Source organism: Sceloporus occidentalis, unplaced genomic scaffold (assembly GCF_023333645.1).
Source record: "Sceloporus occidentalis isolate IW3139 unplaced genomic scaffold, rSceOcc1.0.p SCAF_1, whole genome shotgun sequence".
Classification (NCBI taxonomy): Eukaryota; Metazoa; Chordata; class Lepidosauria; order Squamata; family Phrynosomatidae; genus Sceloporus; species Sceloporus occidentalis.
Genome location: NW_028316981.1, coordinates 277,421,673 through 277,446,228, shown reverse-complemented (window position 1 = coordinate 277,446,228; position 24,556 = coordinate 277,421,673). Strand labels below are relative to the sequence as shown.

The window sequence follows — 24,556 nt, the reverse complement described above, 5'->3', positions numbered from 1 at the left end:
CACAAATGGCACCACAGAAGAACCCAAAAAGAAGCCACGCTATGTTGCAAAATGGCATCCTACTGCCACCAGCACAGCCAGCAATCTCCCCCCTACCCAGATAAGTCTGAGGGGGTCTCTCCTTCTCATATTGTTTTGAACTGTGAAAGATATCCTAAAATTCCCAAGGGGCAACAAGAAGCCAAGGGACAACCAAAGAATGAGCAATTATTATTCTCTTCTTAATGACAGCAGTTACTATAATCCCTAATAATATTTTTTGCTAAGAGACAGATTTCTTGTTATTAATTTCTAACATTTTAATCTATCACTGCTCTTTGATAAACTGTTGCCAGTTTGTCTGCATCCTCCTTAGATGTGGCAGTGCATAAAGAATTGCTCCAGCAAACACAATCAAAGCCAAGCAGAAGACTACTGTGCTTAAATGGTGGATAACTATTTTCTTCTAATGTAATGCAAACAACATTCATTTAAAATAGATCAGACTTTCACTTTGCCAGAGGCCTTTTTACTGTCATTTAAATATAGTCTTGGCATCACATAAAAAAGGATTTGCTTTTCTCAGCATCAATTAGTGATCAAGTTCCATATACAATTGCCAAAATTCAAGTGTTCTTCAACATGATCAGCAATGTGGGAATCATACAGCCTTCCAAATTAGGTGAGCTGCAAGTCCCAACAGCCTTTGCCAGCATTCATTGGTAAGAAATGGTGAGAGATGCAGTTCAACAACATATGAAAGACTGAATTATTCCCATCTCAAGTCTGAATCTTGTCTCCTCTTCTGATTTTCTTTTTCTCTTCCAGAAAAGTTTAAATGTTTAGGGGTTTAAAGGAAAATTTTTCCAAATTTTTAGAGAAAAACCTCTCTCTTGGGGAAGGATGTTTTGGGATATTTTCAAAGGTATTACAAACTTCTCAGTAAAAATCTGTAACAACCTATTAAAAGGAATCACTCTCCCTCACACACTTTCAAGAATGAATGAACATACCATTTTCATACCTCCTGGAAAATTCACAAAGGCTCCACTTCTAAATATACTATGGAGTACAGTGGGCCCTCCACATTCGCTGGGGTTAGGGGCATAGGGCCCCTGTGACAGTGAGAAACGGCACATAAAACACTACTCTTTTTTATCTGAGAGAACACCTCTCTAGGCATCTCTAGATCCTCCAATGTGACTTTTCAGTCAACCTCTGGCAGAGTCATGCTGGATGACCTAGAGATTCCTAGAGAAAAAGTATTCATCAAATCCACCAGTAATCACATCCACAAAAGTCAAAACCACAAATGTGGAGGGTCGACTGTGGTATTTATGTCTAAGTAAGCATATGTAGAATTGCTCTGTAAAACAGGAGCCCTTTACCAGCTTATGTGGGAACAACTCCAAATAAACTCAGACACAAGAAGATTTAGGACCCTTTCACAATAAAAAATTACAGTTATAGTGGTAGTGTTATAGTGATTCTACTATAACTGCCATGCTTTCCTCCTATGCAATCCTGTAATTTACCGTGTGTGCAATGGGTATGTGAGGTGGTATCCAGAATTCTCACCCTGAAAGCTCTAGTGCTTTACTAAACTACAAATCTGAGGATTCCACAGCCATGGCAGTCAGAGTGTAATTATCATTATTATTATTCCGCTTTTTCACAGGGAATCAAAGCGGATCACAACAGTAAAATGACACAGCATACAATTAAAATTACAATTAAAAAGACAGATCCCAAAAACCCAGCCCTCCCCCAATTGTAAAAGCCAAGCCATAAAATAGGATTAAACAGCAGAGAGTATAAAACATGCCAATACAAGCATAATAAAAAAGAAAAGAAAAAAAACTTGTGGGTGAATTGTGCAGGAGAGGTTATCCTATAGGAGAGAGGGGACAGGGATGGTGATATCAGTACCAATGTCAATATCAATGTTAGGAGCAGTAGAAATAACAGCAATAGTAATAGTACTAGCAGGGGGAGGCAGGTCAAGGACGCTGATCTGGAAAGGCCTGTTGGAAGACATCGGTCTTGATTGCTTTTTTTAAAGGCTTCCAAGGTGGTAAGATGGATCTCGTCCGGCTGGTCATTCCAGAGCCTGGGAGCAGCAGATGAAAAGGCTCTCTGGGTCACCACAGACAACCTAGTCTCCTTAGGTTGTAGCAGATTCTTCCCAGAGGACTGAAGTGTGTGGGGTGGATTATATGGAAGGAAGCAGTCCCACATGTAGTCTGGACCCAAGCCATGTAGGGCTTTAAAGGTTAAAATCAACATGTTATATCTTGCCCGGAAACTGATAGGCAGCCAATGGAGAGATTTTAGGACCGGTGTAATATGGGCAGTTCTAGGTGTGCCCGTAACCAACCTGGCTGCCATGTTTTGTACCAATTGAAGTTTCCGAACTTGGCACAAGGGTAGCCCCATGTAAAGCTTTATATGTTATAAATAATAAAGCTTGTTTGTAGCAAATCTGAACAGATATCAAATATGATGGAGACATGAATCTGTATATTGTGAAATATTCATCCTACACAATCTGCCATGCATGTGACCTAAACCACACATTATCGATCCTACACCACTAACTGAAATAATATTGTTTCAGTTAGCAAATATTTTCCCCTTCACACCCAAGGTATTGCAGTGCTATTCCACAATGAAAACTAGGACGCAAGAAGATCCCCACTAGCTTCAGAAATCTCGAAGCCAACCGATTATGTTTCCTCACATCTGCTCCTGGCAACCTCCCCAAAGTCAATGACAAACATTTCCAAAACTTGCCAACATCTAATGTGGTTTCTCAAATGCAGCCAGACCAGAAGGAGTATCTTAGGCAGCTGTTGTGACATGGATTAAGTTTAGAGCAATAGAAATCTAACAGAAAAAGTAATAAAACAGGCTGTCATGCTGTGTCACTGCTTTAGCCATAACTGCAGACAATACAACAAACCGGTTTGTTTTATCCACTGTCTCTTTTATCAGCTCTTGTTCTAAGGCAGGCATATGGAGAATCAAGCCCTGTGAAGTTTGAGGCTTTCATGGCTGGCATCCATAGTTTTTTGTGGGTTTTTCGGGCTGTGTTCGAGAAAACAAGTTTCATTTATATACCGCTTCATACCGCCTAAGCAGTGTCTAAGCGGATTACAACTGTAAGCTAATTTGCCCTCAACAGTCTGGGTACTCATTTTAGCAACCTCGGAAGGATGCAAGCCTGAGTCGAGCTTGAGCCCTTTTGCTGGTCTTGAACTCGCAACCTTATGGTTTTGAGTGAGTGGCTGCAGTACAGGCATTTAACCACTGTGCCACCAGGGCTCCTGATGCCAGCCACAGATGCTGGTGAAATGTCAGGAATAAACTCTTCTAGAACATAGCCACACAGCCTGAAAAACCCACAAAAAACTAATTAAGCCCTGGTTTTCCAGTATTTAGATAACAAGCCAATAACAAACCATAGCTTCTAACTGTTATTTGTAGCTCAATAACAAACCATGGTTTGTTAGCAAGGACAGATCTGGACAGAACCACAAGCCAGAATTCACAACCAAGCTAACTGTGAAGTGCAAACCTGGCAAAACATAGGGGCTGGACAGAGAGCCCAAAAGGAGCAGCTGTGTGCTGCCCCAGGACGCGCGGAGTTGGGGACACGGCAACCGGACGCCACGCCCCGAACCTACCGGGAAAAGAAGCCCCGAAAAAGAGCTTCTTTTGCTGGTGCTACAGGAGCACCATAAGGGTCATATCACTCCCTCATGACACTCCCCATGCGCAGTGCCATTTGTGCACCATGCACGAGCAACCTCATCATGGTGCGCCCTGTGTAAACAGCGATGTACTAAGATGTGAATGCTCTGCCCTACCAAGCCCTAATTTTGGCCCCAGGCCAGCGCAAAGCACCCATCTGTACTGGGCCATAGTCTTCCAGGTAGCTGGAAGAAGATAAACCAACAGGTGATAATAGCATACAGAAGTAAAGTATAACTGATAACTATTCTCTCAAGTCCTGTGAGACTACTCTACATTGACTGGTGTCAGTTTTTGAAGGCATTCTTTCTTCCACACAAGTCAATGAAAAGCTGGTGTTCAGTCCATTGCAAAACATAAAGAACATAATAATTGCCTTGGTATGTGTGGGGTCAAATGCCCATGTAGTTCTTCATTCTGTTTTCAGGTGTGGCCAGAAATGGCTGGCTGGCTTGCTTGCAGAAACACAAGGGGCTTTCCCTGCCCCGCTCGCTTTCTTTCTGTAGAACAGAACAGCAGATAGATGAAAATTAACTTGGGAATAAAACAGGAACAGGTACATTACCCCCACCCACCCACCCGCATGCTGCTGAGTGCAAGACCATCATCTCTCACTGGCTGATAGGAGTTGCATCTGGAGTCATAGGTCTCCATAGGCAACCCAGAAGAATTTATTTGACCCTGAAAGTCCTACAAGGTAGTGCAAACATTTACTCAGCTTTACTCATAAGCAAAATGACTATCTAAAGCTGTTGGGGGAGGGAGAATCTCTTCCCAGTAGGTTTTAGGTGCAGCATCCTGGTCACTGGCCAAAGCTAGACACATACCTCCCGCTCCTGCTTAGTACACTTTATGTACTTATGGTCACTATTTCAATGGGTGGTCCAAAACACAATGCAGAAATAATCCAGTTCAAGACTGTTTTAACTATCCTGGCTCAACGCTAGGGAATAATGGGAACTGTAGTTGTGTGAGACATTTAGCCTTCTCACTCACAGAGCACTGGTGCCACAATAAACTACAATTCCCAGGATTCCCTAGCACCGGGCCAGGACAGTTAAAGCCTCAAACTGGATTATTTCTGCAGTATGCTTTGGACTAAGCAGGAGCGGGAGGTACTGGCTACCCCGAAAACGCCTTCCATTTTGGAGCAAGTTGCATTTTTGGTCTTTTTGAAGATAATCACACTCCTCCCCATAGCATCCCCTGCTGAAGGCATTCAAAGTGGTCTCAAAAAAGCATCTTTCTTCCCTGACAAACTGGGAAAATGCAATATGGGATACTTACATTTAGAATTATGAATAAAATGTTTTAAACAAGATTTTCATACATTTACTTTCCCAAAATTATATTTAAAACATATGTAATAAAAATACATCTATGTGACTATGCAGTTCCTGGTCTTAAGAGTCATTTTTAATGTTAAAAACACACAGCAGAAATAATCCAGTTTGAAATCACTTTCAATGCCCTGGCTCAATGCTATGGAGTTCTGAGAACTGTAGTTTCAACAAACTACCATTCCCAGAATTCCATAGCATGGGGCCATGGTAGTTAAAGTGGTGTCAAACGAGATTATTTCTGCAGTGTGGATGCAGTCTCTCTCTTGCATGATTTTTAACACCGTTGCCAGTGGTTTCCAAAGCTTATAACATGTATAATGCACATTTTGGTTGGCCCCATAAAGGTATCACTGTTTTGTGAATTTTGGATTATACTGTAGGGTTGTTTTGTTTTGTTTTGTTTTGCAGCGCATGCCTGGCTCTACATGCCCAAAAGGTAGAAGTCCATCTCAATGCCAATGGGCCATTCCCCCAATGGATGGGTTGACATTCTTCCTTTCCCTCAGGCAAGGGTCACAAAACACTGCAAGATTTTGAATGTGGCAATCAGATTCTGGCTCTGGCTGTTTTGTGGGAGATTGTGTCTGACCATGGCAACCAGGCGTCCTCCTTTTCCAGGACATGTCCTACATTTCAACCTTCTGTCCAGGAAGAATTTCAAAATGCCCTCTATTTGGAGCATGACTAAGAAGCATGAATTTACATTTCCAGCAGAGCTTTTAGCTTTTATATGATCATGCCCAACATTCTTCTTGAATGTCCTATGTTTTGTGGTGCTTTGTCCAACTTTGCAGTTAGGACACCTGGATACCCTGAAAATGCCTTCCATTTTGAGCATGACCAAGAAGCATAGTTTTATATTGACATGACTGCTTCGAGCTTTTATTTGCTCATGTCCCTCCATTTTTCTGGAATGGTTACATGGTTCCAAACCACACTGCAGAAATAATTAAGTTTGAGGCCCCTTTAACTGCCTTGCCTCAATGCTAGGGAATCCTGGGTATTGTAGTTTGTTCTGGCCCCAGAGCTCTCTGACAGTGAAGGTTAAATGTCTCACAAAACTTCAGATACCAGAATTCCCTAGCACTGAGCCAGGACTGTTAAAGCAGTGTCAAATGGATTATTTCTGCAGTGTTTTTTGGACCATTGTCAGTAGGCAAACTGAACTGTCACCTGGCAAATCTGTGGGCTAATAAAGAATTTAAAAGCCATTTAAAAATCCCTGAGCAACCAGGGAAACGTTGGCGGGAGATGCTGTCCCTCTCTCCCCCTCCACACTTCCTCAAACATGTGAAATTTATGAAATGAGGCTCTTTTGCTTCCTTTCAATGTTTATAAGGAAGGTGTCTTCTAGGCTACATCTGCACTGCAGAAATAATCCAGTCTGAAACCACTTTAAATGTCATGGCTCAATGCTATGGAATCTTGGGATTTGTAGTTTGTTGTGGCACCTGAGTTCTCTGACAGAGAAGGCTAAATGGCTCACAAAACTAAGGCTCACAAACCACACTGCAGAAATAACCCAGTTTGAGATTGCTTTAACTGCCTTGCGTCAGTGCTAGGGAATCATGGCAATTATCGTTTATTGTGGCTCCAGAGCTCTCTGATAGAGAAGGCTAAATGTCTTGCAAAACTACAGATCCCAGCCTTCCCTAGCACTGAGCCAGGGCAGTTGAAGTGCTCTCAAACTGGATTATTTCTGCAGTGCGTTTTGGACTATCGAGCCACGTCCGCGTTGAAGTGGTGTCAAACTGCGTCAATTCTGCAGCGCTGATGCAGCCCCTCCAAACGGGAGCCTGATAAGTGCTGAAAAGAAGCGAGGAGAAACGGAAAGACAATCGAAATTGGGGGAAAAACAAAACAAAACAAAAGCAACAAACGACAATTCCCAGAATTTCATGGCATTGGGCCATGGCAGTTAAAGCAGTGTCAAACCAGATGATTCCTTGCAGTGTGGATGCAGTCTTCCTGTATCATTTTTAACACATCCCTCCACATTCGCTAGGGTTAGGGGCACAAGACCCCCGTGAATATGGAAAAACCGCAAATAACAAAAACACCATGTTTTTACCTGAGAGGACACATCTCTAGGACTCTCTAGGTTCTCCAGTGCAACTCTGTGGTCAACATCTGACAGACACTGACCATAGAACTGCACTGGAGGAGCTACAAAGGCCTAGTAGTGTATTCTCTCTAGGAATCTCTAGGTCTTTCAGTGCAAGCTTTGGAACGTAAAGCTGACCATAGAGTTGCACTGGAGGAGCAACAGATGTCTAGTAGTCGTGTCCTCTCTAGGAATCTCCTTCTGTGCGACTCTGGCTTAAAATTGACCATAGAGTTGCACTGGAGGACCTAGATATTCCTAGAGAAAACATATTAATCAAATACGTGAATAATCAAATCCAGAAATGTCAAAGCCGCAAATATGGAGGGATGATATATATATGTATCTGCGACATATATAAATGTGCATTTTAGTCGGCCCAATAAAGGTACACACACACCTCAGTCTCGGCTTCCTTCCCCTCAAAAAAAATACCACCAATGCAGCCACACCAAAATGGCGGCCGCCTCCGCCTCCTTGTGGAAACCACGCCCCCATTTCCCACAATGCAGCGCTCCACGGCAGGCAAAGCAGGCTCCCTCGGCCTAGAGACTACGTTTCCCGGCATGCCGAGCGCGCGAGGAGAGGCTCGGCCAATAGCGGTCGAGTGCGAGCTCCTTGAACAAAATGGCGGCCGTGGTGGTTGTGGCGAGGAGAGCAGGGCGGCTCTGAGGAGGAGGGAAGCAGAGAGAGAGAGAGAGAGGGCGAGAGGGGAGGCTGTTCCAGATGGTTAGCCCTCGGAGCGTGAGCTGAGGGAGCTGCGGTTCCCGGCGGTGTCCAGAAGGGGCCGGGGAGCGCGTCAGGGAGAGGGAGAGCGGGAAGGACGGTGCCGCCGCCGCCGCCGCCAGTCACTCAGTCAGGTAGAAGCAGCAGCAGCAGCAGCAGCAGCGCCCTCCTCCTCCTCCTCCTCCTGCTGCTGCTGGGCTTCCGGCCACTGGCTGAGGGACTGGGGCTTCTCCATGTCGGACAACCAAAGCTGGAATTCCTCAGGCTCCGAGGAGGACCCCGAGACCGAATCCGGGCCCCCTGTGGAGCTCTGCGGGGTCCTCAGCAAGGTAAGGACGGGGAGGAGGAAGGGGCCCCGACGCAAAATGGAGGGCGTTCCGGGGGGAAGGAGGGGGAAAGGGAGGACATGGCCGTATAAAAAGGCAGACTCCGCACTCCCAGGAATGTGAATCCGAGCTCCAAAAAGGGAGGGTGCTTTGGAGTCCCTCCTGGAGAGAGAGAGAGGAAGGAAGGAAGGAAGGAAGGGAGGGAGGGGGAAATGGAGGACAGGGCCAAAGGCAAGATGGAAATACTCCTAGAAATATCAGCCTATGATTCTTATGGAGGATATTTTGAAATTCCTCCTGGACAGAAAGCTGGAAATGGAGGACGTGACCAAATACAAGCTAGAAATGTAAATCCATGCTCCAAATGGACGATGTTTTGGAATTCCTCCCGGGCAGAAGGTTGAAATGTAGGACATGTAGGTCGCATCCTCCATTTCAGCCTTCTGTCCAGGAGGAGTTCCAAATTGTCCTCCATCTGGAGCTTTGATATCAATATCAATCTATGCCTCTTGGTCAGGCTCCAGCTGGAGGGTGTTTTGGAAGTCCTCCTGGACAGAATGGTTGCAATGGAGGACATGTCCTGGGAAAGGAGGACACCTGGTCACCCTGAGTGCGGGTGCTCCTTCCCTGCCGTTATTTGAGCAGAGGGGGTTGGGGGTCCTTTTGCCTTATGCTCCCCATTACCTGAGGTATCTGAGGAGAACAGGCAATGCCTTTCCTCCTCCTCCTCCCCCTCAGAGGGGTTTTAGTGCTAGGGATTATGGGAGGGGGACTGGAGACAGTCATGCCTCACTGCCTTTTGCAAGAGGGGTCTGGGGGTCTGATGCTGACTATAATAAACAATACTGAAGGAGAGCACAAGTCATTTATCCCCCCTCAATGTGTACGAATGTGAGAGCTGGGCAGTGAAGAAAACTGATAAAAAGAGAACCAATTTTCTGAGATGTGGTTCCGGAGAAGAGTACTGAGATAAAAGTCAAATGGATCCTAGAGCAAATCAAGCCTGGACTCTCCCTGGAAGCCAAGCTGTCACAACTCATTGGAAGAGACACTATTGCTACGAAAGGTAGAAGGTAGTGGAAAGAGAGGAAGACCACATCCCAGATGGTTGGATTCAATCAGGGAGGCCAGGGGCCTGAAACTGAGCAGAGAGTCTGAGGACAGGGGATCTTGGGAAGGTCTCATCCTACAGGGTCGGAGGGCAGTTAAGAACAACCTGATAGGTAAATTGCCCACCTACCTTGGCCTAGAATCTTGACCACCTTCCTAGTTAGCGGGAGATTTCCCTCCCAGGCCATTTTCCCTGCCACCCACTTGAGAGAACAGGCTTGGAAAAACAAATAAATAAGCGGCGCCTTGTAATCCTTTTACCACTGCAGTCTGGGAGGGCACTGGGAATCTTTTTCCCCCTTATTCACAGAGGGATTGCCTAGCTTGGTTTTTCCTCTGCATGGAAGGTATCCAGCTTTCTTGTGACTGTCCCTTTTTTCTTTTTTAGCCCCCCCCTTCCCAGCCCACCAGTCACCTGTCTTTCCTCGATGATCAAGTCTCATTAAATAACCTTCCCACTCATGGGTGGGATTCCCCTCATCCTTTTATTTTCCCCTCTTTTTTATGTAATTCATGTGTGATGCAGTGAGAGGAAAGATCAGTCTCCTTGCAAAAGCCTGGTAATCCTATCTTAGAACTCACTTGTAGGAATCTCTTGGTTAAGTAATGCTATCAAGACAGCCTGTATGAAAGCTTTCATGGCATCTGCACTCAAATAACTTCATCTGGGGCCTGTGAAGCTAATGCTTCCAAGCCTTGTGTGTGTGTGTTGTTTCTTCTTCTTTTAAAAGAAAAGTGATCATGTGAGCTGTATGCAAGCATAATATATAATGGTAGCATCAGAAAGGAGTGGTATGACCTTCGTGCTAAATGTCAGAACACTGCAATAAAATTGCCTGATCCCAAGGCAGTATAGGGAGAAGAGGAATAAAGAAGCTGGAGGCCTTTATTTAAGACTTTATTGTTGGCATGCTTTGTAATTTTTAGTTTCTAATTGTCCCAGTATTCCTTAAAACCTTGTAGACTGATCTTGTTTCTTGGTAAGGAAAATTAAATTTTTAAGCAGGACACAAAAGTTTCAACAGAATGCATATGTTACTCAAAAATTGGGTGGCAACTTTCACTTACATCATGGCCTGTTAGAGACTGCCAAAATAAAGCTGCTTTGGGTCTCTTTGGAGGTATGCTGTTTAAATGATGCATCCATCCTAAGAATCTGGAAGCTGCACCAAAGCTGCACTCCAGTGCTTAGGAATGGAGTGTGGCTTTGGCGCGACCTCCGGACTCTTAGGACCCATGCATCGTTTAAATAGCATACCACCAAAGAGACCCGAAGCAGCTTTATTTGGGCAGTCTGTAACAGGCCCATATTTGGTTTTGATGTTACTGGAGCAAACAAAGTGCAGGTAATGCGCTACTCAGAAATGATACATGTTTGGAGAAATCCATGTAGCTGAGTTCATTCTTCATGTATTTTTGAGGAAATGGAAAATGGTCTGAAAATTCTTGGTTATTTCGGAAATATAAGATGGACTATAGTTCTGAAAAATGGGGGATTTTGATCATTTAGTTAGAATATGGCATGTAACATCTGTCCTAGTGTACAGAAAACTCGTGCATCCTTTTGATGTAATATGACTTTTCAGATTAATATTAGCTGCTAAAATGGATTTGGGAATCACCACAGCAGCACAGATCTGTAGTAAGTTACTGCCTTAGGAATGGTCATGGGGTTCAGTCCATTGTATGGCTGGCAAACCAGTGGCTCTCCATATGTTGATGAATTAATACTCCCATCATCCCTGCCTGGCTAGGGCTGATGGGCTTTTGAGTCCAATAACATAAGTGCCACAGTTTCCCAGCTCTTGTCTAGTGTAATGTTTTTGCTGTTCTGCCTGTTTCTAACTGCTAGCCTCAACCACATTCCTGCTTTCTGTTCTAAACCTCAAGCACAGGGTGCTCTCACCTTCACTGATCTTTGGACAGAAATGTAGTGTTGGCAGCCAGTGTCACTTTAGACTGTTGCCATGGAAAGGCACAGAAGATTGTGTGCATGTGGTTTGTGTGTAATACAGCTGTTGATCAACATCCTTGACAACATTTTGTTATTCAATGTTATGAATATTTTTAAAAGAACAAAACCATATTCTGTTTGTAGCATCCTGGATTTTTATTATTAGCCAAAGTACATTCTATATCCAGCATTATTGCAACTTGTTGTCACTTGCAGCTATCAAATGTTCTTCCCCAAAGTGCCTACAAATGCATGTAGCTTATTACAGAATTCAGTGGATACAGTTTTTAAAGATTTTCTTTATTGATTCTGTAAGCTACTGTAACAAGGAAGCATTTCCTTTTCTAATGCAAAGAAGAAATTGCAGAAAAGTGGTAAAGCCTGTTGCCTATAAATGTGTTGATCTGCATTGCTGAATAATTTTTAGAAGTTCATTATGGTAGTGGCATTCAATTGAATTCATTACTAGTATACAAAATATTAAACTTACAGAAAGGTGTTTACAAACAATAAAACACCTCAAATTAAGCTGTCATACTTGAAAACAGTGGGAAATTTTATTACTTCCAGTATCTTCACTAAGAATACAATCAGATTTGAAGAGGGGTTAAAATTACAAAAGCAATAATTTAGGCTGGCTCTCAGCTTTGAGGACAGCTTTTTTTGTGCAAGTATAACTGAGTAGTCTTTATATTTTAACTTTAAATTTTAAGAAAAAATATACACAATCAAGCTTGCTCAATAAATTATTGGAATGTAGTAGTATTGGAAACAGAGGCTAGGATATAGTGGTGTACCTCAGCCAGTTCAGTGCCTGCCCAGCCTTCTCCTTACACCATAAAAACCACTGGAGGCTGGAAATCCTTTTGAATAGGTTTTTGGATATCACAAAGTGCTGCAGCAAGATGGTGATAGGAATAAAATTGTCATTTTGCTCGGACTGAATACAAAAGTACACCCTTGGATCTTGGTCTGGAATCCTTCAGTTAAACAAATATTGATTATCTATATTATAATTTTAATCATCTGGTTGAACTGGTTTCTGTCTTGATTTTCAGAAACCTGGTTACTGTTCTAGGGCACCGAATTTTTTACTTCAAGAAAGATTCTTTATTTACTTCTTGCTTTTCATAAAAAATTAATGATAGAGGCAAGCACATATGCAAAGCATCTTTTCATTCTGATAAAATTATTTTGAGACAGTGGTATTGGTTTTCTGGAGAAGCATAAATCAGGAAAATTTCTTGGCCTGTATAAGTTATGTCTTGATTTGGAGGGTTTAGACTGTGCATACCAATGTGGTGTAGTGGTTTGAGCATTAGACTATGACTCTGGAGACTAGGGTTCAAATCCTTGTTAACGCATGAAAATTCACTGGGTGACCCTGGGCAAGTCATATTTTCTCAGCCTCAAAGAAAGGAAAAGGCAAACCTTCTCCAAACAAATCTTACCAAGAAATGGCTAGAAGGCACACAACAATTAAATAAATATTTTTTTAAAGAAAGTTACTTGGAACTTTAAATTTGCTTCTTTGGATATTACTTGCTTTCAAAATACTGTAAAAGCAAAACAGACACATAAAAAACCTGCTGCATCTCATCTATCTGCAAATACTTCCCAATTATTGTTTTTAACAATGTAATATTATTAACCCTGGATAAATCATTGATTAGGTTAGTAAATTACAGGTTGTCTTTCATCCTTGTTCCTAGACTTCCATTTTATTTGAGAAAGAGTTCATTTTTATGGGAAGAGTTATTTTCTCTTCACTTCGTCCATGCATAGGGCTACAGCCACTTTGGTTGCCCTCTGGACAAGCTCTAGCTTGTCAACATCCTTTTGGAATTGTGGTCCCCAGATCTGAATAGTTTTCAATTCTTTAAACAACTCACTGCACAGACCTTTTGTTACATAATAGCAGCCCCATGAACATACAAATAGCTGATCTGTTACTATTCTGGTGGTGGCAGCACCCTCAAAAATATCCATCATGAGACAAATTCATTCTAATAAGCTGACTGTAACAGTTTAACCTGCCTAAACTTCTGTTGCATTTTAAAAAACAAAACTTTGCCATATCTTCTACTGCACTGATTACACATTTTTAACTTTCTTAGGGCTCATAAAATGTGAATGTCTCATAGTTGGAAACATCAGGTCATACATGTAGAGCCACTGCTAGACAGAGTAAGCAATACTGGGCTAGATCAACAAGTTTTACGATGTGCAGAACTATGTTCCGTCCTTGTGCGCTCCAGTCATTGTTATCACTATCCCTCAGCTCCATCAAGATGTTTGGAGTTTGAGGGGGACTAATGACCACTTCTTTTTTCCCATTGCAGCTTCCCACTATTATAACTGGCAGCTCAATATTTTATTGGGGGCAGGGGTCCAGATCTTATCTGATCTCAGAAGCTAAGTGCAGTCAGGCCTGGTTAGTACTTTGTATTTCCTGGCAGTCTCCTTTCCATTGGATGTAAGCTGTATTTAGAAGAAGGCCTTGGCAAACCACCTCTGAGTATTGCTTTTATAGGAAAACCCTGTGGAGATCATGGGGTCACCACAAGTTGACAGGTGACTTGAGGGCACATGCTTCAGTTTTCAAGAGGTGCTTGTTGGATTGTTGTAGTTGTTTATTAAAAATTAACTTACAGTGAATATATTTTTGTAGAAACCATAAAATGCCTTTGCCCTGCTCTTCAACAGAAAAAAAAGCTTCCAGAGTGGCTTACAGATTAAGGAGAATACAAAAGATGCAACACACACACACACAAAAGGGAGGAGACAAATTCTTAAAAGTTTTAAAAATTAGTGTTATAATTACCAGCTGGTATGGAAAAAGTTCAAGAAGAGGAGTAAAAAGGAGCTGGTTTCTGAGAACTGAAAGAATGGCCCTGTTTCCCATCGCTCTCTGCTGCAGCCTGATGGAATAATAGCCTAGTTACAGTTTCAAGTTGCAATAGGAATCATGCTGTTTGAATCACTTACTAGGTTTTTTTTTAATGAAATAATTTACAGGCACATTTGAATTGTACTAGCCTTATATCTATAGTACTTTTCTTTGCATGTTGTGAACTACCCGTATATACTTGACTATAAGTTGACCTCATGCATAAATTGAGGGCAAGTTTTGTGGCCAAAATTATGGATTATGATATGACTCACGGATAAGTCCAGGATAAAATGTAGGGGTGTGCAACAGAGGATGTAAAGGACAGAGTTTACTTTCTTTATACAGAATGTCTTATTCAGACCCTTCTAACCCAGTTCCTCTTGTCACTCTTTTGAGGGGAAGTACCAAAGGGGTGCTACCACTTCCATTTCCCTACCAAAGCATTCAAAAAGTCCAGAAGCAGCATCATGATGGAAAGAGTAGAGGAAGTTGGTGCTTCTTGTGAGTGCTCCCAGAATGAACTAAGTTCTTACCTTTTGCCACTCTACTCAGAGAAGGAGAAGAGTTAAAATACACTACTTACACTGACCTGTGAATAGGTCAAACTAGTTTTTTGGGGACAGAAATTTCTAGACTTATAAATGCGTATATACAGTACATTATTTTATTAAGTATATGCTTATGATCTTTTCTTGACATGCACAAGGTTAAAAAAAATCCACTGTTTCACTTCCAAAGCCCTTGACTTGCTACACATCACATTAAAACTACACCCCTGCACGTGATTTTCTGGAACTGAACCTCACTTTTAAAAAAAGGGGAGGACTTATTGTAGATTGTGTACAAGGCAGTGGTTGACAACCTCTAAGTGGATGGCTACATCATGTCCCCTAGGATACCAAAGAGCTGCACCTCCATTTTCTGTGCCTAAATTTTTATCAGAAGATTTTTTAAAATCGGGAAATAACCAGTAACAAACCCACATTTCACCACCTCCCAGAGATTTAACTGAGTATTTCATCCCATTTCCAGACCTGTAATAGGCCTTTATAAACTTTTTTTTCCAAAACAATTTTGAGAAGGGAGAATGTACAGACTTAAAATAGACTGAACTGGTCAGTCAGATCTCCCCTTCCCACACTTGGCCATTTTGTTCTTTAAAAAGGGAGAAATTGAGGATTGTGGGGATTCCAGGGGGAGGGGGTGTCACAGTTGCTTTGGGGGCAGCATTGCCCGTCACCACTATAAGTGATCAAGAAGTAACCAAGGTACTCTCCCCCCCCCCCCCCCCCAGTATCTGTTTCTTTCCCCACTGTGCCCAAAGCTGCAGTAAGTTTTTAGTGGGATTAGAACTGGATTCTCTCTTCAGTTCCTTGTCTGGCACTCTGTCTATTAAATATTTTGATTGTTTATACCTTCATCAACTTAAAGAAGGTTCATCCTCTTATGGTTTAACTTCCTCTGCTACTTCATGATGCATTCTAGTGTACTAACAGATAAAGAGTTGGTATAGCAACAGTAAGTGGGTATTAGTGGTATTCTAGAAATTATAATGATCTTAGGTAGCCAATGCAATGCTGTCATCAGTCATTTTCTGTCTTTTCCTGGATGAAAGGAAGGAAAGGAAGACCAGATTTTACAATTTCCTTGCTTCTGGAGTTTTCTGTAATTTATAACTGCACCTGGTAGACAGACAAGTGCCTAAGTGGAGCCTTAACAGTATTGTGATCAGCATATCACCACAGTGCAGGTAGTTATTAGGCGGTTCCCTGCCCTCAGGCTTACAATCTAAAAAGACATGACACAAAAGGAGAAGAGAATGGTAGGGGGATCAAATCCAGTGGTTTTTCTCTCCCTCTGACTCTTGGACCATGGCAGATGGACTGGAGGTAGGCCTTTTTCTTGCTCTGGCTAGCCCTGATGGAATTGGGTTTGCCTTTTCACTCCCTCCCAGGCCAGATGATTTCAGATGGACTGGAGGAAGGGCTATTCTTCAGGCTAGGCCTAGATTAGAGGACAGTATATGTGTGGAGGAAAATAGCCTAGGGTTTGGCATATTTTACTTGTTTTGTTTTTGTTTTAACTATAACTCGGATTAACTCAGTTTTTGTTTTAACTATAACTCACCAGTGCTTCTGACCCCATGGCCAACTCACAAATTTGTAACTAGTACCAAAATCAAGTTCACAAATTACGTCATACAAAAATAAAAATCCACTCTTGATTACATCCTCTTCCACAGTTTTTCTGTTGCGATGAGAAAATATTTTAGCTGTTGCTGTTATGCAATTGGAATGAGAAATTCATGCAATCTACTGCAAAATTATCTAGAAATCTATCAATAGATTCTGATCTACCATCTGCCCACCTCAGTCTAGGCCAGCCCTTCTCAATGTCTTTACTTGAAGGAGCCCTTGAAATAATGAAAATGAAAAGTCTCAGGTTCTCCTTGCATAAAATTATTATATCTACACCTCAAAAATTTTTGTTTTGTTTTTTTCAGTCATGACCTCTCATAGAACCCTAGCGTTCTGGGAAACCCTTGTTGAGAAAACCTGGTCTAGGCTCTAGGACACAATTATTAAAATATTTGTTTTAAAAATATACACTAGATACTAGATGTAAACTATCTTTTTCTTCACTGTAAGGACTACTAAAAAGCAATACAAATTTATGGCAATGAGCTTTGTGTCGATCCAGAGTTTGTACTTGGTAGTGATATGTTATGTGGCATAATTATCTGGAATTCAAGGTCAATGCAGCAAATCTACTATCTCTGAGTTGGTAATATAATGCTTACTAATAAGAGCGTCACAAAGGGGGGTGGGTTGCACCAGGTGACACTCAGAGGCGAGATTGGCACCACTGCTCCCCAAACGTTTGCCTTTTGGCAAAATGGGCTGTGGTATTTGTCTGCATCCATTTAAAATGCTGGAGCTCAGTGGAATGATGGTGTGAATGAAGTGAGGCTCCTGAATTTTTTGCAGTCTGTATCAGGTTTTTTTTCCAGCATAGTGTAAATATCCACACACTGAAGTGTGCCATTGGAGCACTACACAGTCCCATGGAGAATTGCAACAATGCACAACACATATTAATGAGTAGGTGCCATTGTGTGATGCACAATTGCAATGCACAATACACAGGGCACAACTGCAATCTGCATATCAATTATGCAATATGCAGTGTGGAACTGCAACATGCAATTTCAACTTACAAAATCTTGTCTTTGCAACTCAGTTTGAACCACTGCCAGTAGAATACATTCATGTTGTAGTGGTGACTTTTTGGCTCCACATTCGTAAGTTCCTAACTGGATGCCAGCTGGAGTCTGATTGAAAAGATTAACACTCACCTTTTTTCCATATAATAAAAAGGTTTGTTGTGTTTTTAGTTAAAAAGTATTAACAAGAGCAAAGAAAACTCTTAACATATTTTATTATGCAAATACAGTGCTTTTAATGTTAGAGCTTCTTTGTTTGAAACATATGTGTTTGTTTTTCTCTAGTGGACCAACTACATCCATGGATGGCAGGACCGATGGGTAGTCTTGAAGAACAACACTCTAAGTTACTACAAATCTGAAGATGAAACAGAATATGGCTGCAGGGGTTCTATCTGTTTGAGTAAGGCTGTCATTACAGTAAGTGTTATTTTGTCATTACAGTAAGTGTTATTTTACAGTTTCTTTATCTTTTTATAACAGTTTTTCAGATACTGTTGTCTAGAAATAGCTTTTGAACAGTACAACTGGGAAAGCATTGAATAAGAATTGTCAAACCCTTTAAATGGCTACAGCAAAGTAAAATGGGGGTTGGACTGGATGGCCCTTGTGGTCTTTTCCAGCTCTATGATTCTATGAATATCATTTTATGGCCTTGGTGCAAGCAGGGTTCAGGAAAGGAAGACACACGAAGGGCCACACTGCAAATATACAGTGGCTAATGGGGCATACTAAGAATTTCCAGAAAAAAAGTCAGCATGGGCTTTATGGACTATAGCAAACGCTTTATTTCAAACAGACGCTTTATTTCCCCTATTGTAACACCACTGGCTGACTAGTATTGTATAGTATTGTATTTTACTGTATATTGTTGTTATATAATGATGTTTTTAATCTGTTGTGTATTTTGTAAATTGTATTGCTGCCATTGATGTGATCCCGCCTCGATCCGCAGGGAGAAGTGGGAAATAGAATAATAATAATAATTATTATTATTATTATTATTATTATTATTATTATCATGAAAATATATGGGTGGGTTTTAAAGACATGGGAGTGCTACTGTATCTCATATTTCTGATGAGAAATCTGTACTTAAGACAAGGGGCTACTGTTATAACAGTATATGGAGAAACACAATAATTTCCAGTTGGCGAAGGTATCAGGCAAGGATGCATTCTATCACCCTATTTGTTCAACTCGTATGCAGAGAATATCATATGATGAACAGGTTTAGATTCAGAAAAAGGAGGATTGAAAATATGAGCAAGGAATATTAACAGTCTAAGACATGTGGATGATATTATACTACTAACAGAAAACATTATAGACTTGGAACAATTATTAATAAAGTGCAAAGGCAGGGTTACGATTAAGCATGAAGAAAACAAAAAATAATGGCCACGGAGGAGCTATATAAATTCAACCTAGACAATGAAGAAACAGAATTAGTAGAATACATTGGATCAAACATTAACCAGAACAGAGACTGCAGTCAAGAAATCAGAAGATTAAGAATGAGAATGCCAACTATGAAAAAACTAGAAAAGATCCTAAAGAGTAAAGATATACAACTAAGCACCAAAGTTAGTTTATTGTACAGTAAAAGATTTTGAAATATATAACAATTGTACAGTAAATTTTGAGAATATAAGGTTCAGTTCAAATTGACAATAATGAGTATTATATTTCCCACTATTAAATACTTGCTGCTGCTGCTACTTCTAATGATGATTAAAATGGCTTGCTTCCTTTGCAGCTGGAGCATTGTATAAAAAACCAAAAACAATCCAGTTGTACTCACATGTATATCAAGTGATTTGAGCCTGGCCTGGTCATGGCTAATTCCTCCCACTTCATTGTTTTAAGAAACATTTGGTGAAGACATCTGAGGCCTAATTCATTCATTACCAACATTATCATGAGACCCATCACTGGAGCATGGGTGCTGTCAAACAGATCTGCTGATAAATCAGACAACACTCATGTGCTTTCTGGATGTGTGGTTACTTTGCATGCCAGTGATGCCTTGCAGTGAAAGCCAGCAGTAATGATGTTGAAAGTAACCATATTACTGTCCATGTTCATGTGATTTCTTTGTTGTTCCGTTGCCAGGTTAACATGGCAGCACTTTATTGTGTCAGCTCCTTCTACAGATAAAGAAATAATGAGCCAAAATATCTTTTTGGGATCATTCTTTCTGTAACCCTTTGGTTGGGTCCAGTAACTGTTTTCCATTCAGGAAAAGTCCATCTGCCCAATTTGGGGCAGGTGGAAATCCTGCCTATTTCCACAACATAGCTCACATCATTCAGCAGTGTGTCCTGAGTGTAGAATCTTCTGGGGATTGTCTTGGGAAGCAAAGCAGTTTGCTTCTACCAACCCAACTGCACATACCTACATCTGGATCATGCCATTCTTGTATTTGAATTTAATCAAAAGGAAAGACAAGATACTGCAAAATAGGTTTTTTACAGTGACAGACTGTTATCGACTGTGATTGGCTCCTGTTATGATGCAATCAGAAATTGCTTTTTTGGGAAGAAAAAGTAAATAGGAGAACTTTGGAAGATTGCAGATGTCTAGCCATTTAAAATTTTTTGATGCTTGAGCAATTTGCATGCTAGATTAATGTTATGTGGTGGTGATGCTACTTTAGTTTCTCCTTGCTTTTAAGCAATTTTAAAAATAAAGATTTTAGTCAGAAAAAGAGAGAGATAAGCACTATGTGATGCCCAGGCAGTGTATGAACCCCAACAGTTTTTTGTTTGTTTGTTTGTTTGTTTTTTACAAAAATGTACACACAGTAATAGAGCTACAGTTTATAATGAAAAGAGAATTTCCATGAAAAAAACTGAGGAGGAACACTGCTTTGAAGAGTAATTCTTAATCTGTGGTTGGGAAGTGGAAGCAGATCTTTACTTAATGTTTCCATTAGTTTGTTTTAATGGCTTTTACATTGTTCAGGTCTTCTGGTTCTTGTATAAAATTTCAATCTGTAAACATTGGTGGTGTTTGAGGGCAGAATGAAATATCTTCATTTTAAATATCTAAAGGGATTATCTATACTACAGATGTGTCAGCTGTAAATAAGGCTCTCCTCTAATTAAGATGTTGATCTGTACATTTTAACTGATGTATATCTACAGTTGGCCCTCTGTTTTTGCAGGGAATCCGTCACGAAAATAAAGGTTTGAGCATATTCAAACCCCACAGACTTAAATGGGGCATGCTCCTATGTGCACAACCCAGGCGCACCATTGAAAATAGTGGAGATTGCTCCTCCGTGGATATTCAAGTTTGCAGATCTCAGATCCGCCAGTTAGGAGGGGCGACTGTACATTTAGTGTTAAGCCATGAAATTAGCCAATAAAACAATAGTTCTGAATAAAAGAGGCGTCTTTTGTAAGATGATGCATGCTCTTACTTCAGTAGGCATCATATTAGTGTTCCATTCTATGTTTTCTGCTGGTCCTCCAAGTTAGGTAAGGGCGGAAGATAGATCTTGGCAAGTTGAAATGTTTCTCTTTAAGACAAGCATTTTGCTAAACATTATGTTGTTTCACTATGGTTTAGTTTTAATGTATTAAATTTTTAAATGTGTTATATTGTATATTGTTAGGGAAATCCTTCCAAGGAGCACATGTTTTATAAGAAGCCACTCATGGATTTTTAAGTACTAAATGTCTATTGCCCCATTTATTGTTGTCACCTCTTAAACGAATTAAACAATCAAACATTTTAGCTCTATTCTTAAATTGATTTTATTAACAATTTCCATCAAAAATTTGAAACTGCACTTATGTAAGGGTTCTCAAAATTCTGTTCGAGATTCTTGACACTTTGCACAAGTTCTCAGTACTCTGTCAGGAGGTCGGACTGTTAAACTGGCTTAAGTCTATGCTAAATTTGTGATACTTCTTTTATCAGAGTGCAAGAAGCTATCTACATTTTTTAAAGGACAAAGTGAAGGAGTGTCTTGTCGCTTTTATCTTTCCACTTGTATCCACTCTATTAGAATGTAGTAATATGCTGGCTGGGAACATGAAAGACATATGATAAAATGGGCAATAGAGCCCTCATGAGCCTGAGTGTCAACTAGTGTTATAATATAGTGTGCCAGGAACCCACAGTCTCTATTCAGCTCACTGTTGATTGACTGGAGTTTGTGGATACATTCCAATTCTGCTGTGTCTCTTCTTTTGTAGGTTTTTTTCTCCTGTCAAGAGCATCACACATATCCTTTCTGTTTACCAGCCAGCATAATATTAGGTTTCAATAACTCCCTTCACCATTCATATGGTTATCTACTCACCTTGGTTTGGGCAATATCTTTCCTTCTACTTTTGCCCCCCTAAGGACCATAGTTAAAATGGAACTTGTCACCTCATTTTGCATTTCTATTGGTATTGGTGCATACAGTCTGCTTGTTAATGGGTATAAACATCTGTCCATAGGAACCTCGCTCCATGCATCTGATAAAGTGTACGACAGTTTATGCTACCAACTTCTTTCTCTCATTTAATCCCTACAAGATCCCTTTGCAAAAGGTTTAAATGCAACACACTTGGGCATGATTATGCCCAGTGGATGTAAGTTCACCTAACTTTGTGTTAGATTTTGAAGTAAGCTGTAGGATTTGGTCACTTTGTAAAATATCTGCAGTGTTTTGACTGTTGAACTACGACTCTGGAAACCAGGGTTCCAATTCGCAGCTCAACCATAACACCCACTGGGTGACTTTGGGCAAGTCAGATGCTCTTAGCCTCAAGAGAAGACAATGGCAAACCTTCTCTGAACAATTTTTTCCAAGAAAACCGCATTAAAGGGTCATTTTGGGATTGCCATAATTTGAAAATGACTTGAAGACATACAACACACACACATGCTTAAAAAATGAGAGTGCCTGCACTCCATGATTTTTTGCTAATACTTGAACATGCAATAGTTCTCATAGTAGAGATCCTCTTAAAACCCTTGTGAAACTAAGCCACTCATGGAACTTCATAAATTGTGAGCTAAACCCATATTTAGGGAGACACTATAAAAACTTGTTGTTGTTGTGGCAGGCCTCAAGTCATTTTTGATTCACGGTGATGCTAAGACAGGGGTAGGCAACCTTTTTGAGCCGGGGGCCGGGTTTCTGTCCCTCAGACAACTGGGGGGCTGAAGCCGGGGGGGGGGGCAGCTTCCACCCTCCGGGGGCAGGGCCGCGTGCCCGGGGTGGAGTTTCCACCCTCCAGGGGTGGAGCCACATGCCAGGGCAGAGCTTCCACCCTCCGGGGGGCGGGGCTTTCTCTGCTCCCTTTTCTGATCTCCAGCTGTCTGAGAGACAGCTAGAAGGGGGGATTGGGAGAGGGGGGTGACAGGCGTGCGCCTGCTCCTCCTACCCTTCCTTGGCCTCCAGCTGCCTCTCAGAGACAGCTTGGGACCAGTAAGGGCCCATGAGGGGCAGGAGCAACAGGTGCACGGCCCCTGCTCCTTTCCTCGGGACTTCGCCAGGCCTCAGGTGTCCGCCAAAGGACACCTCAGGTCTGCCGAAGCCCCATGGGGAGGAGGAGGATGAGGCCGGTGGTCCCTGCTCCTTTCCCCAGGGCTTTGCCAGGCCTGAGGTGTCCTCCGAAGGACACTTCAGGTCTGCCGAAGCCCCGCAGGGAGGAGGAGGCATGTGCCCGCCCTCTCCTCCTTGGTCCCTTCCTTCGGGCGAATGGGCTCCAAGGGGCCCTTTCAGCCAAAGGGGAGGGAGGCCGAAGGGAAGGGCTTGGGCACCCGTCCCAGGCCCTTCCCTTCGGCTCTTCCCTTCGGCCGAAAGGGCTCCAAAGGGCCCTTTCGGCTGAAGGGAAGGGCTTGGGAATGCCGCCGTCCTGGGCTCCTCCATGGCCTTTGCAGCCCCAGGCCTCTCTCTCCAGAGGGAGGCCTGGGGCTGCATGCCCTCCTCCTACAGGCCCGCTGCGGCCCCTGGAGCCCTGCTGGAGGGCTCTGGCAACCGCAGCGGGGCTCCTACAGGCCTGGAAAGAGCCGGCGGGGGCCACCAGCACTGGAGGCCTCCTCTTCTTTCCCGGCCCCTGATGGGGCCCAAGCCCCGTCAGAGGCCGGGAAAGAGCCAGCGGGGGCCGCCAGCACTGGAGGCCTCCTCCTCTTTCCCGGCCCCTAATGTGTCCCAAGCCCCGGCGGGGGCCGGGAAAGAGCCGCCAGGGGCTGCCAGTGCTGGAGGCCTCCTCCTCTTTCCCGGCCCCTGACGTGGCCCAAGCCCCGTCAGAGGCCGGGAAAGAGCCGGCGGGGGCTGCCAGCGCTGGAGGCCTCCTCTTTCCCGAAGGCCCCACGCCCTCGCGCGAGAGGTCAAAGGCCCCGTCTGAGAGGGCGCAGGGCCTTTGGCGGGGTCAAAGCCCGCTTGCGCGAGAGGCCAAAGGCCCCGCGCCTGCGGCAATCAGCGGCAGGTCCGTGCTGGGACCGGTCCCAAGGCCTCGCCAGGCCAGATGCGGTCCGCGGGCCGGGGGTTGCTGACCCCTGCCCTAAGATAAATCTATCACAGGGTTTCCTTGGCAAATTTTTTAGTTGTGAACAAATACAGAGTTACTGATCTTCTTTCACCATCTCCTGTTTTGTTTTGTTTTTCTGGATTATTAAAAGAAATCTTGGTAACTATTGTTTGGGAATCACAATGGAACCTGAGAGGAAATGTAGGGGAAATGGAGAAGCCTCTGTATAAACACACTAGAAACTATATTAACTTTTTGGTGCAAAGACCTCCTTTGCAGAATTTTTCCATTCTACAATTTTTAGCTGGAAAACAATCGTTTTTAATGTTTTAAAAGTGTTTTATCAACATTAACATTTTGCTAATTCCAAACTCACTGAGACATTCTGATTGGATGTTGTAATATGCTGCACCTGCTAAACTTTTAGCCATTTTACTAAGATTTTCAGTAGTATGAACACATACACTGTGGATAACGTATTGCTCTATATATAGCCTTTATCTTTACCCAAATAAAAACAGGAGCCCTGCTACATATGAGTGTGTAGGAGAAGGGGCATAATCTTACATAGGAGAAAGGGAAGTCTTAAATAGGAGAAGGGGAAAGGTTATAATCTTACATTACATAGGGATTGTGCTGTATAGTGTATATTCTGCATTCAGAGAG

General features: G+C 42.4%; 2 protein-coding genes across 7 annotated transcripts in view; one reads left to right on the top strand and one right to left on the bottom strand.

Annotated features, from left to right (window-relative positions):
* POLK (DNA polymerase kappa) overlaps window positions 1-9,535 on the bottom strand; it is a 49,750-nt gene extending 40,215 nt beyond the window's left edge. For 4 of the 5 annotated variants that reach the window (XM_089494335.1, XM_089494350.1, XM_089494349.1 and 1 more), the window contains exons 1-2: window positions 7,580-7,666; window positions 4,109-4,232 (exon numbers count right to left, since the gene is read on the bottom strand). The gene's annotated coding sequence lies outside the window, so the exon portion shown is untranslated. Of the gene's footprint in view, window positions 1-4,108; window positions 4,233-7,579; window positions 7,667-9,471 lie in introns of those variants that run through there. The other variant, XM_089494343.1, reaches the window with a different exon arrangement.
* CERT1 (ceramide transporter 1) overlaps window positions 8,062-24,556 on the top strand; it is a 73,799-nt gene continuing 57,304 nt past the window's right edge. For both annotated transcript variants that reach the window (XM_089494381.1, XM_089494373.1), the window contains exons 1-2: window positions 8,062-8,234; window positions 17,697-17,831. In XM_089494381.1, the coding sequence (XP_089350507.1) occupies window positions 8,139-8,234; window positions 17,697-17,831 (231 nt within the window). In that variant the 5' untranslated portion in view covers window positions 8,062-8,138. The remainder of the gene's footprint in view (window positions 8,235-17,696; window positions 17,832-24,556) is intronic.